The sequence below is a fragment of the Heterodontus francisci genome, chromosome 38 (genome assembly GCF_036365525.1).
Source record: "Heterodontus francisci isolate sHetFra1 chromosome 38, sHetFra1.hap1, whole genome shotgun sequence".
Lineage (NCBI taxonomy): Eukaryota > Metazoa > Chordata > Chondrichthyes > Heterodontiformes > Heterodontidae > Heterodontus > Heterodontus francisci.
In genome coordinates, this window is record NC_090408.1 from 6582550 (window position 1) to 6596985 (window position 14436).

At 44.3% G+C, this 14436-nt stretch overlaps 1 protein-coding gene across 1 annotated transcript in view; it reads right to left on the minus strand.

Annotated features, from left to right (window-relative positions):
- Positions 1-14436, minus strand: part of aldh1a3 (aldehyde dehydrogenase 1 family, member A3) — a 161665-nt gene that overhangs the window by 69659 nt on the left and 77570 nt on the right. Inside the window, exon 3 of the mRNA XM_068017676.1 lies at positions 2647-2787. Coding sequence (XP_067873777.1) covers positions 2647-2787 — 141 coding nt within the window. The remainder of the gene's footprint in view (positions 1-2646; positions 2788-14436) is intronic.

The following is a 14436-nucleotide window of genomic DNA, read 5'->3' on the forward strand; positions in this document are numbered from 1 at the left end:
CACTCAGCCAATTCCGTATCCATGTTGCTACTGTCCCTTATATTCCATGAGTTATAACTTTGTTCACAAGTCTGTTGTGCGGCACTGTATCAAATGCCTTTTGGAAGTCCATGTACACCATATTAACAGCATTGCCCTCATTAACCCTCTCTGTTACCTCTTCAAAAAAGTTAGTTAAACATGAATTTCCTTTAACGAATCCATACTGTCTTTCCTTAATTAGCATGCATTTGTCCATGTGACTATTAATTTTGTCCCAAATTATTCTTTCTAGAATTTTCCCCACCACCGAAGTTAAACTGATTAGCCTGTAGTTGCTGGGGTTATCTTTCCATCCTCTTCTGAACAAGGGTGTAAAATTTGCAATTTGCCAGTCCTCTGGCACCAGCTGTGTCTGAGGAAGACTGAAAAATTATGGCCAGTGCCCCCACAATTTCCACTCTCACTTCCCTAAGTATCCTTACTTCATATCCTTAGTTGCATTTCATCCAGCCCTGGTGCTTTATCAACTTTAAGTATAGACTGCCTATCTAATACCTTCTCCTAATCAATTTTAAATCCTTCTTGTGTATTAATTACCTCCTCTTTCACTGTGGCATGGGTAGCATCTCCTTCCTTGGAGAAGACAGATGCAAAGTATTCATTTAATACCTCAGCTATTACCCCTGCCTCCATGCGTAAAGCCCTCTTTTGGTCCCTAATCAGCCCTACTGCACCTCTTACCACGCTTTTACTATTTATATGCCTATAGAAGACTTTGGGATTCCCTTTTATATTAGCTGCCAGTCACTTCATACTATCTCTTTGTTTCTCTTATTTGCTTTTTCACTTCCCCTTTGAACCTTCTCCATTGTATTATCTACCTGACATTTGTCATAAGCACTCTTTTTCTACTTCATCTTCATCTCTATTTCTTTTGTCATCCAGGGAGCTCTGGATTTGTTTGCCCTACCTTTCCCTTTCGAGGGAACATACCTTGACTGCGCCCTAACTATCTCTCTTCTTTGAAGGTAGCCCATTGTTCAGCTACTGTTTTTCCTGTCAACCTTTGATTCCAATTTATTCGTCCCACATCCATTCTTACCCCATTGAAGTTGGCATTCCCCAGTTAATTATTCTTACTCTAGATCGTTCTTTGCCCTTTTCCATAGCCAACCTAAATCTTATGACACTATGATCACTGTCCCTTAAATGTTCTCCGACTGATATTTCCTCCACTTGGCCCACTTCATTCCCAAGAACCAGGTCCAGCAGTACCTCCCCTCTCATTGGACTGGAAACAGACTGTGTAGAAAATTTTCCTGAACACTCTTTAGGAACTCTTGCCCTTTACACTACTACCATCCCAGTCTATATTTGAATAATTAAAGTCCCCATTATAACTACTCTGTAATTCTTGCATCTCTCTGTAATTTCCTCACAAATTTGTTTCTCTTCATCCTTTCCATTAGTTGGTTGCCTATAGACTACACCGAGCAATGTAATTGTACCATTTTTGTTCCTTAGCTGTAGCCAAATAGATTCTGTCCTTGACCCCTCTGGGATATCCTCTCTCCAGCACTGCAATGCTCTCCTTAATATCACCACTGCTCCCCCTTTTCTGCTTTTCCTATCTTTCCTGAACACCTTGTATCCAGGAATATTTAACACCCAGTCCTCCCCTTCTTTGAGACATGTCTCTGTTACAGCCACAACATCATACTTCCACATGTCAATCTGCACCTGTAATTCGCCTATCTTATTAATTACACTCATTGCATTCACATGCATGCACATATTACTTCCTTCTTTACTCTGCCTCCACCTAATAACTTACTATTCCCTACTCTAGTGCTATCTATCTCTCCCAGTATTCAGTGCACCTTGGTAGTACTGTCTAACATTGTCAGCTTATTCCTATTTTCTACCTCTATATGCTGATGCCCATCCCCCTGCCAATTCAGTTTAAATCCTCCCCAACCACACTAGTGAACCTCCCCACAAGGACATTGGTGCCAGTCCTGTTGGGCTGCAACCCATCCCTTTTGAATAGGTGCCTCCTGCTCCAGAACTGGTCCCAATGCCCCAAGGATCTGAAGCCCTCACTCCTGCACCATGCTCCAAGCCACACATTGATCCTCCCTATCTTCCTATTTCTACTCTCGCTAGCATGTGGTGCTGGGAGTAATCCAAAGATTACTACCCTCGAGGTCCTACTCTTTAACTTCCTCCCTAGCTTCTGAAAGTGTGACAGTTGGACCTCAATACCTGCCTTGCTATGTCGTTGGTACCAACGTGTACCACAACTTCTGGCTCACTCCCTTCCCCCTACAGAATATTCTGCACCCTCTCAGTGATGTCCTTTACCCTGGAACCAGGGAGGCAACACACCTTGTGGGACTCACAATAATGATTACATATTGTTTTAAGACACAAAACAAGTCATAATTACAGTCTAACATCCCATATGGAATAATTAATAAAATGCACATTCACTGAAAACTGACTTGAGGGGTGAAATTTAAGACTTATAAGTACAGCATTTACTCACCCTGTTACAGTGATTAAGAACTGGAGCTGAAACTCAGCCTAGGTTCCAACTGTAAGCTTTAATTTCCACATTCACAGTTTAAGTATGTATGTTTTATTTTATCTTATCTTACTTACAGCCAGGATGTGCCGGTCCCGCTCAATGAGGTCGGCCCATTTACATAAGAGCCTTCCTCTGGCCGATGTGTCCAGATTTCTCCATGGGGAGCCTTGCTGGAATGCTACTCTTGCTGCCTCCACTGCTTTATCCACATCAGGCTGGTAAACAAAGAGCAGAAACATGAGGTTAACGCAGTGTCATTACAGCAATGGCACTAATAAAGCCAGAACATATCGGGTAGAAATTCATCTTCGACAGCAGTGCATGACACTGCTCTGATTTTCAGGAGTAATGTGAGGCAGATGGCTCTGATGACCCCTTACAGGGGCAGACTAATTACCTTATTTTGGTAATACCCCTTACAGGCACACACTGGTTATCCCATGTGGTAATGCCCCTTACAGGGGGAGACTTTTAATCCATATCATAATGTCCCTTATAGGGGCAGACTGGTTACCTATTGTAGTAATGCCCCTTACACTAGCAGATTGGTTATCCCATTGTTGTAAAGCTCCCTACAGAGGCAGCCTGTCCCCATGTTGGGAGGGGAACTGCTTTACTGGCTATGGGAAGACAGAAGCTTCAGACTGCCATCCTTCTGCCAGCAAAGCAGCGCCCCCCCCCAGAATTTTGAGCTCCTTGATCCAGTGCATGCTCACACCATGTGTAAGGAAACTGTCACAATTTAAAATGTCACACATTGATATAAAGTGTACCTGTGTATCCCACTATTAGCCAGCTCTACCTTCAAGTGCTCGCTCTTCACTCCCAATAATGATATCATTGAGCCATTGATCTCTTGGCCATCTCTCTTCAACTGGGCACAGATCCCTGGACCTAGCTTCCTAGTGTTCCAACCCATGCAGGCCTGCCTTCGCTACTCTCCCTCTGCCTCCAGTCAAGATCTCTAACTAAAGGGGATTCCCTATTTCAAAGTGATTAAAATTCTGCATGCTTATTGAGAATTGAAAAGATGAATTCCTTCCTTCTGGTTGTGAATTTCACAGGTCTGTTGAATGCCATCCACTAGCTACAGATAGACTCAGGACTGGTGTACTCAGATTACAACCTATTAAGAACACAGGCTCAGATTGGGCACCTTGAAATCATTTGCTTTAAATTTAAGACAATGCATTACAAAGTACCTGTTGAAAATGCATCAAGAGACCTCTAACAAGCTGCAACTCATCATCAGTGATCTCTCTGATGCAGCATTCTTTGTAACCTTGTACTTGGTCATGGAGAATTTCCCATGAGATAGAGTTTTATCCTTTGACATTTCCTCTTTTAATTTATGAGCAATTATGGCACATTACTTTCACTAAAATACCAGCCAATCTCATCAGTGCTACTGGGAAAAGCCTTTATAATGTTAATCTTCTAGGAGAGCCTAGTATGCCTCGTCATATTGTAGAAGGTATGAGTGTCTCAATCCCATCTACGACAGCTCAAACACTAACCCCATTGGAGGGCGTAGCTGAGGAATATATGATCGAGGAAATTTGCATATGGCAATATTTCGGCATAAAACTGGAGTAAATCGGTTATGCACAAATTTCCTTGCAAAAAATAATGGCCCTATTCTGCTGTTATGCTGAAAACTTCCAGGAAACTCTGGGCCATTGGAACATCCAGCAAAACAGTAGCCAGAAGCTAATTGTAACTTGGATCTATCTGACACCACATAATATCACATCTCATAAATCTCCATTTTATTAAGTCACTGAAAAATGAATGGAATTCAGTAATGTACACAAGGGGATGAGTTATTAATGTGAGACAGTGCTAAGCACAATAAACAAATTCATCAAATTAATAAAATTATACATTGAAGAGCTATACAAATTTACCTGGTCTGGTAGAAAGCATGTTTCACGTCTCCGATCTCGAATTCACAATTAGTATGTATCACAAGTATTAAAGTGTTGCCACATTCATAAAATCTGCCTTAGAAAAATATCAGCTCTGTCTTTATAAATACAATGCCTAACTTAAATACTGTGGTCTGGTAAATATAGAGATCATATTTTGAAGGTATTTACCTTGGCTCTGAGCCAGTTCAAAAGCACAGGTGTGGATACAATGGCCTTCAGTTACTGATATTTTGCTTAACTTGCCCCTTTAGACTGTTGAATAGCTTACTATACATAACAAGATGCTGCTACACCTTAATTATGTCAACTTGTAAAGGCACTTCTGCAGGAACAAGGAAGAGGATTCAACAAAACAGTAAATAATTAGCCCAGCAATGTAAATACGTCAGAGCATAACGTCAGGGGCAATTTTAGTAACTAGACTGGAATTTTTTTAGCAATGGTTACTCTTACAAGCAATTATATTTATTTTGATTTATTTTTGAATGGTATGTGTCATCAAGGCCAAACCTTTAAGAATTGCCAATTAGATCGCTGAAGTCCTGTTACAGCTAAATGGAGATTTGCAACTAACGTAGCACCCCAATTTGCATATTTAAAGAACCTATTGTCTGTTTCAGGTAGGTGCCCTGGTTGACTAATTGTCACATGAGCCAAGTCAGGTGCACTTCCAGTCCAGATCAGGTATGACAAATCACAATGTGAAATTTGGAGGCCTAATGCCGAATTTACAGGCGCAAGTTACGGCTGTAACAACAATAACAACTTGTACTTGTATAGTACCTTTAAAGTATCATCCCAAGGCGCTTCACAGGAGGATTGTAAAACAAAATAAGTTGAATTTCTCCCCTATCATTATTCCCCATACACGCCATCAAAACTCTTCATAACTTTAAAATCTCGATTAAAAGGAGAAGGGGTAGCAAAAGTATCAAGCATCAAAAGGATGTGAAAAGGGTACGAAATGTTAAGACACCCCAACGAGTGGTGGCAGTACTTAGCTCTGCTGGCTTGGAGATCAGCAATTAAGTAACATATGGAATACCTTGAGCTGCTAAGGTTTGTCATCCTGCCTGTCTCACAGTTGGTTCCCTTTAACTTCTGCCTGTTATAACAAAACCCAGATCAAAGACTACATTTCATCCAGGTTACCACACGGTTATGGTTAGCAGTGGCTATGCTGGCCATGCTTTTCAAGAAAGGAGGTAGAGAGAAAACAGGGAACTACAGGCCAGTTAGCCGAACATCAGTCATGGGGAAGATGCTGGAAACTATTATTAAGGAAGTCTTAATATTGCACTTGGAAAAGCATAGTATGATTAGAACAAGTCAGCATGGTTTTACTAAAGGGAGATCCTTTTTGACAAATTTATTAGAATTTTTGGAGAATGTAACTAATGGGGTAGATAAAGGGGAACCAGTAGATGTAGTATACCTGGATTTTCAAAAGGCATTCGATAAGGTGCCAAATAAAAGATTAATAGGCAAAATAAGGGCTTATGGTGTTGGGGATAATATATTAGTGTCGATAGAGGATTGGTTAACAGACAGGAAGCAGAGAGTGAGCATAAATGGGGCATTTTCAAGTTGGCAGGCAGTGCCGCAAGGATCAGTGCTGGGCCCTCAGCTAGTTACACTCTATATTAATGACTTGGATGAAGAGACAGAGTAATGTATCTAAGTTTGCTGATGCTACAAAGCTCGGTGGAAAGGTAAGCTGCGGGGAGGATGTAGAGAGACTACAAAGAGATATAGACAGGTTAACTGAGTGGGCAACAAGATGGCAAATAGAGTATAATGTAGGGAAGTCTGAAGTTGTTCACTTTGATTGCAAAAATAGAAAAGCAGAATATTTTTAAAAAGGTGTGAAACTGGTAAGTGTTGATGTTCAGAGAGAGTTGGGGGTACTCGTACAAGGAACGCACAAAGTTAACATAGTCATAGAGTCATACAGCATAGAAACAGGCCCTTCGGCCCACCACGTCCATGCCAACCATAATGCCTATCTATACTAATCCCACCTGCCTGCATTAATTCCATATCCCTCTATGCCTTGCTCATTCAAGTACCTGTCCAGATGCTTCTTAAATGTCGCTACATGTCCTGGTCAACATTTATCCTTTAATCAACAACATTAAAAACAGATAATCTGGTCATTATCACATTGCTGTTTGTTGCTGTGTGTAAATTAGCTGCCATATTCCCTACATTACAATTCAAAAGCATTTCATTGGCTGTAAAGCCCTTTGGGATGTTGTGAAAGGCGCTATATTAATGCAAGTCTTTCCTTTTTTGCTGGGAAAATAAATACAGACCAGTCAGAGTCACAGCTTATTTTTACAATGGATAAAGATTACATAATTGATGCTTTTAATGTTGTTATAAAAATTGTTGGACAATGTGTAAGAAATGTGTAAAGAAAGTAAATTGTTTTTGTATAAGCATCTGTTGGACTTGGCATTAGATTTTTGTAGCAGGAACTCAACCGTAAGCTTCATGTTTCAAGGGTCAAACCCATTTATCTGCAGCCTGTCACACTAACTAGGTTCAAAGACACAGTCTCATCATGTCCTGGCAATATGCCTGAAATTGACTGTGCTTTTGTATAGTTTTCAGTTTTCAAAAGAGCATCGTTGGGGAAAGCAGAAAAAGCTGCATTCTTGTAGTGCAGGAGTCGGGACTCCCAAACACATTCTATATTACCAACATGAGCAACCTTCTTTGCATATCGCGTGTAACTAATACAAGGAAAGAGACAGTGTTGGCACATGCCCAAACCTGCTCATGCAAAGCTCCACAAACTCGAGTTCTCACCAAAACAGCCTTGTTTCGGACACGCAGATTGATACTGTTAATTTCACAGGTAATTTAATGTTTGCTGCACTCAAAATAAAATATAAATATGTTACATTGGCAGTTGCCAGGTTATTTCTGACCCACACCCAATCCCAACATGGGCCAAGAACATCAACCATGAAGCAAGACCAGACAGTGGACTGTCAGCCAGGACCTGCGCTTCTCAGCCATCAAACAATTACTGGTCTCCAACTGCTGGACAGGCCTTGCACTCTGATCTCACAGCCTTCACTTAAATGACACATTCAACTTGAGACATTAATCAGGGCTCCTACAACTCTGAGCATCTGGACGTGCAATATGGCTGCTGCTCCACCTCTATAATAGTGCCCATCTTCACCCCTGCCTCAGCCCACCTGCTGCTGAAAGGCTCAAAAGTGCTTTTAATACCTCTAGACTAAACTACTCCAGTGTTGACCTGGCTGATCTCCCACCTTGCACCCTCCATAAACATGAACTCATCCAAAACTCTGCTGCTCATAACCTAATTTGTATCAAGTCTCGTTCACCCATCAACCTGTGCTAGCTGTTCTGCATTGCCCTTGAGAAGGGGGTGGTGAGCTGCCTTCTTGAACCGCTGCAGTCCATGTGAGGTAGGTACACCCACAGTGCTGTTAGGAAGGGAGTCCCAGGAATTTGACCCAGCGATATAGTTCCAAGTTAAGATGATGTGTAACTTGAAGGGAAACTTGCAGGTGGTGGCATTCCCATGCATTTGCTGCCCTTGTCCTTCTACTTGGTAGAGGTTGCGGGTTTGGAAGGTGCTGTCTAAGGAGCCGTGGTGCGTTGCTGCAGTGCATCTTGTAGATGGTACACACTGCTGCCACTGTGCATCAGTGGTGGAGGGAGTGAATGTTTGTAGATGGGGTGCCAATCAAGTGGCCTGCTTTGTCCCAGATGGCGTCGAGCTTCTTGTGTGTTGTTGGAGCTGCACCCATCCAAGCAAGTGGAGAGTATTGCAGCACACTCCTGATTGTGCCTTGTTTTGGGGAGTCAGGAGGTGAGTTACTCGCCGCAGGATTCTTAGCCTCTGACCTGCTTTTGTAGCCATGGTATTTATATGGCTACTACAGTCAATGGTAGCAGGAGGAGGCCATTCGGCCCTTTGGGCCTGCTCCGCCATTCAATAAAGATCATGGCTGATCGTCTAATTCAGTACCCTGTTCCCACTTTCTCCCCATATCCCTTGATCCCTTTGGCACTAAGAAATATATCTATCTCCTTCTTGAATATATTTAATGATTTGGCCTCCACTGCCATCTGTGGTAGAGAATTCCACAGGTTCACCACCCTCTGAGTGAAGAAATGTCTCCTCGCCTCAGTTCCAAACGGCATACCCCATATCCTGAGAATGTGACCCCTGGTTCTGCACTCCCCAGCCACTGGGAACATCCTCCCTGCACCTAGCCTGTCTAGTCCTGTTAGAATTTTATAGGTTTCTCTGAGATCCCCTCTCATTCTTCTAAACTCTAGTGAATATAGGCCTACTGGACAATACACCAGTTGTGGTCCCGCCAAGGCCCTGTATAACTGCAGTAAGACATCCTTACTCTGTGCTCAAATCCTCTTGCAATGAAGGCCAACATACCATTCGCCTTCCTAATTGCTTGCTGCACCTGAATGCTTGCTTTCAGCGACTGGTGTACAAGGACACCGAGGTCTCGTTGCACCTCCCCCTTTCCCACTCTATCACCATTCAGATAATAATCTGCCTTTCTGTTTTTACAGCCAGAGTGGATAACCTCACATTTATCCACATTATACTGCATCTGCCATGCATGTGCCCACTCACCCAACTTGTCCAAATCACATTGGAGCCTCTTTGCATCCTCCTGACAGCTCACTTCCCGAGTGGCGTGACATAAGTTCAAATCCCACCATGGCAACTAGGGAATTTAAATTCAATTAATTAAATCAGAACTGGAATTAAAACGTTAATCTTAGTAATGGTGACCATGAAATTACCAGATTGTTGTAAAAACTGATTGGGTTCACTAATGTACTTTAGGGAAGGAAATCAGATGTCCTTACCGAGTGTGGCCTAGATGTGACTCAGGACTCACAGCAGTGTGGTCGACTCTTTAATGTCCTTTGAAAAACATCTCAGTTGCCACTACTCACCACTATTTTCTCAAGCTGCACGACATCTTCAGCAACCCTGCAGAAGGAGCACAGCGTGGTTACACCTAGTCAAGACCGGATGCCTGCCCGTTCCAGGATTGATTTCTTGTCTGTGTCCCGTGCATTCATGGTCAGATCCACCAACATCAAGCTGGTGTTCTTTTCTGACCAATGCCTCTTACTGGCTGTCACTTACAGGATAACCAGCGGGTTGGCAGGGGGATATAGAAGCTGAACGTAAAACTGCTGACGCCAGAGAACATTGAGGAGCTCAAAAGGGATTACAAAGGTTGGAGAACCGTGAAACCCCTCTTTGAGTCTGCGGTGCACTGGTGGGAAGTGATCAAGGTGAACATCAAGAGGTTCTTTATCCTAAAGGTGTTCAGAAGGTGAGAGAGAGACAGAGGGAAAAAGACCTGACTCCAGAAAAGAATGCAGAATCTGCTCCAGCTGCAGTCGATGGGGTCGAGGTCAAAGAGGATCTCCAAGAGGTGAAGAGCCAGCAGGCCTTGCTCTTTGCCATGGAAGCCTCCAAGATCATCTTCCGGTCCAGAGTCCACTCCGTTGAGCAGGATGAGATGTGCTTGTGTTTCTTCTTCCAAAAGGTACACAGAGAGAGCTCTGTGATCAGCAGCCTGAAGGAAGAGGATGGCTCAGTAATGTCCTCGCAGTTTGACATACTAAGGATTAGCAAATCCTTTTATGCCGGGCTGTACGATGTGCAGCCCACGATCAGCATGGCCTCCCAGTCCTTCCTGACATCTATCATGGACGTCTTAGATGACAGCATGCGGGAGAGTCTGGACAAACTGCTAATTCTGGGCGAGCTGACAAAGGCCATCAGGTCCTTCAAGACAATCAGAACTCCTGGAAGCAATGGATTACCGGTTGAGTTGTATTCGGCACTGTGGGACTGGATTGGCCCAGACCTACTGGAAGTGTACGAGAGTATGCTTCTGGTCGGCAGCATGTTAGAATCCATGAGGAAAGGCATCATCACCCTCATTTACAAGCGGAAGGGAGAGAGGGCAGAAATCAGAAATTGACAGTTCATCTTACTGCTTAATGTAGACTACAAGATTCTGTTCAAAGTCATCGCCAGTCGGGTCAAGTCTGCTCTGGCGTTGGTGATTCACCCCGATCAGACCTGTACTGTGCCCGGCAGGAAGATGTCTGATAGCCTCGCGCTACTCAGGGATACAGTCGCCAATGTACGGGACGGGGGGATGGACACCTGTCTCAACAGCTTGGACCAGGAGAAGACTTTTGACAGGATATCGCACACATACATGATGGACGTGCTCTCCAAAATGGGGTTTGGGGAGGGAATCTGCAATTGGATCCAACTGCTCTACACAAACATAAGTAGTGTAGTCTCAATCAACGGGTGGGAATCAGAAAGTTTCCCGATCAAATCTGGAGTCAGATAGTGCTGTCCTCTCTCCCCTGTCTTGTTTGTTTGCTGTATCGAACCTTTTGCTGAGTCCATTAGGAAAGATAGAACATAGAACATAGAACATTACAGCGCAGTACAGGCCCTTCGGCCCTCGATGTTGCGCCGACCTGTGAAACCATCTGACCTAAACTATTCCATTTTCATCCATATGTCTATCCAATGACCACTTAAATGCCCTTAAAGTTGGCGAGTCTACTACTGTTGCAGGCAGGGCGTTCCACGCCCCTACTACTCTCTGAGTAAAGAAACTACCTCTGACATCTGTCCTATATCTATCACCCCTCAACTTAAAGCTATGTCCCCTCGTGTTTGCCATCACCATCCGAGGAAAAAGACTCTCACTATCCACCCTATCTAACCCTCTGATTATCTTATATGTCTCTATTAAGTCACCTCTCCTCCTCCTCTCTAACGAAAACAACCTCAAGTCCCTCAGCCTTTCCTCGTAAGACCTTCCCTCCATACCAGGCAACATCCTAGTAAATCTCCTCTGCACCCTTTCCAAAGCTTCCACATCCTTCCTATAATGCGGTGACCAGAACTGCACGCAATACTCCAGGTGCGGTCTCACCAGAGTTTTGTACAGCTGCAGCATGACCTCGTGGCTCCGAAACTCGATCCCCCTACTAATAAAGATTAACCAAGATCTCTCTGCTCATCTACACTACCAAGAATCTTCCCATTAGCCCAGGACTCTGCATTCCTGTTACTCCTTCCGAAGTGAATCACCTCACACTTTTCCACATTAAACTCCATTTGCCATCTCTCAGCCCAGCTCTGCAGCCTATCTATGTCCCTCTGTAACCTACAACATCCTTCGGCACTATCCACAACTCCACCGACCTTCGTGTCATCCGCACATTTACTAACCCACCCTTCTACACCCTCATCCAGGTCATTTATAAAAATGACAAACAGCAGTGGCCCCAAAATAGATCCTTGCGGTACACCACTAGTAACTAAACTCCAGGATGAACATTTGCCATCAACCACCACCTTCACCATCTTCTTTCAGCTAGCCAATTTCTGATCCAAAGCATTAAATCACCTTCAATCCCATACTTCCGTATTTTCTGCAATAGCCTACCGTGGGGAACCTTATCAAACGCCTTACTGAAATCCATATACACCACATCCACGGCTTTACCCTCATCTACCTGTTTGGTCACCTTCTCAAAAAACTCAATAAGGTTTGTGAGGCATGACCTACCCTTCACAAAACCGTGCTGACTATCGCTAATGAACTTATTCTTTTCAAGATGATTATAAATCCTATCTCTTATAACCTTTTCCAACATTTTATCCACAACCGAAGTAAGGCTCACAGGTCTATAATTACCAGGGCTGTCTCTACTCCCCTTCTTGAACAAGGGGACAACATTTGCTATCCTCCAGTCTTCCGGCACTATTCCTGTCGACAATGACGACATAAAGTTCAAGGACAAAGGCTCTGCAATCTCTTCCCTGGCTTCCCAGAGAATCCTAGGATAAATCCCATCTGGCCCAGGGGACGTATCTATTTTCACACTTTCCAAAATTGCTAACACCTCCTCCTTGTGAACCACAATCCCATCTAGCCTAGTAGTCTGTATCTCAGTATTCTCCTCGACAACATTTTCTTTCTCTACTGTAAATACTGACGAAAAATATTCATTTAACGCTTCCCCTATCTCCTCTGATTCCACACACAACTTCCCACTACTATCCTTGATTGGCCCTAATCTAACTCTAGTCATTCTTTTATTCCTGATATACCTTTCGAAAGCCTTAGGGTTTTCCTTGATCCTATCCGCCAATGACTTCTCGTGTCCTCTCCTTGCTCTTCTTAGCTCTCCCTTTAGATCCTTCCTGGCTAGCTTGTAACTCTCAAGCGCCCTAACTGAGCCTTCACGTCTCATCCTAACATAAGCCTTCTTCTTCCTCTTGCCAAGCGCTTCAACTTCTTTAGTAAACCACGGCTCCCTCGCTCGACAACTTCCTCCCTGCCTGACAGGTACATACTTATCAAGGACACGCAGTAGCTGCTCCTTGAATAAGCTCCACATTTCGATTGTGCCCATCCCCTGCAGTTTCCTTCCCCATCCTACGCATCCTAAATCTTGCCTAACCACATCATAATTTCCTTTCCCCCAGCTATAATTCTTGCCCTGCGGCATATACCTGTCCCTGCCCATCGCTAAGGTAAACCTAACCGAATTGTGATCACTATCACCAAAGTGCTCACCTACATCTAAATCTAACACCTGGCCGGGTTCATTACCCAGTACCAAATCCAATGTGGCATCGCCCCTGGTTGGCCTGTCTACATACTGTGTCAGAAAACCCTCCTGCACACACTGGACAAAAACTGACCCATCTAAAGTACTCGAACTATAGTATTTCCAGTCAATATTTGGAAAGTTAAAGTCCCCCATAACAACTACCCTGTTACTCTCGCTCCTGTCGAGAATCATCTTCGCTATCCTTTCCTCTACATCTCTGGAACTATTCGGAGGTCTATAGAAAACTCCCAACAGGGTGACCTCTCCTCTCCTGTGGACATAAGAGGGGTGACATTCCCAGGCAGCGGAAGCACTCTGGTCAAAGCCTCCCTGTACATGGATGACATTGTCGTCTTCTGCTCGGATCCACTGTCCGTTCGCAGGCTGATGAGCATCTGCAACCAGCTCGAACAGGCCTCGGGAACCAAAGTAAATCGTAGCAAGAGCAAGGCCATGTACTTTGGGAACTGGGCTGACCGATCCTTTGTCCCCTTCACCATCAGGTTAGACTACCTGAAGGTGCTGGGGTGCTGGGGATATGGTTCAAAAGGGCCGGGGCGTGCTCCAAAACCGGGTAGCAGCAAGTAGCCATGGTACACCATAAACTGAGCATGTGGGAGCAGTGTTCTCTCCCCATTGCAGCTAAGAGCCTGGTCATCAAGTGCAAGGTGCTCACGTTGTTGCTGTACGTGGCGCAGGTCTGGCCCATATCCCACTCCTGCGCTGTGGTAGTCACCTGAGCCATTTTCCGCTTTATCTGGAGATCCAAAATGGACCCTGTCCGGAGGGACACAATGTTCAAATCTCTGGATAAAGGGGGAAAACCGTACCCAACGTTGCCCTCATCCAAACGACCACCTTTGTGTGTGCTGCATCAAGCTGTGCGTAGAACCCCAGTACGCAAACACCAACATGCTGAGGTTCTATCTGTCCCCGGTGTTGCGAAGGATGGGTCTGGCCACACTGCTGCGGAACGTTCCATCCTGTTGGACCGTGCCGTACCACCTATCCTTCGTGGAAACATTTGTGCAGAAAAACAGCTTTGACCACCAATCCATCAAACAGTGGTCTGCATGGAATGTCCTCAAGGCCCTATGGGAAAAGGAGATGGTGGATCCTGTCAGATGGTTCCCGCAACAGACTGCCAAAGTCATTTGGCGGAATGCCTCATCACCAGAACATTCAAACAAGCACCGTAGCTTGGCTGGTGGTGAGAAGGTGGTGAGATCCTGTCAGATC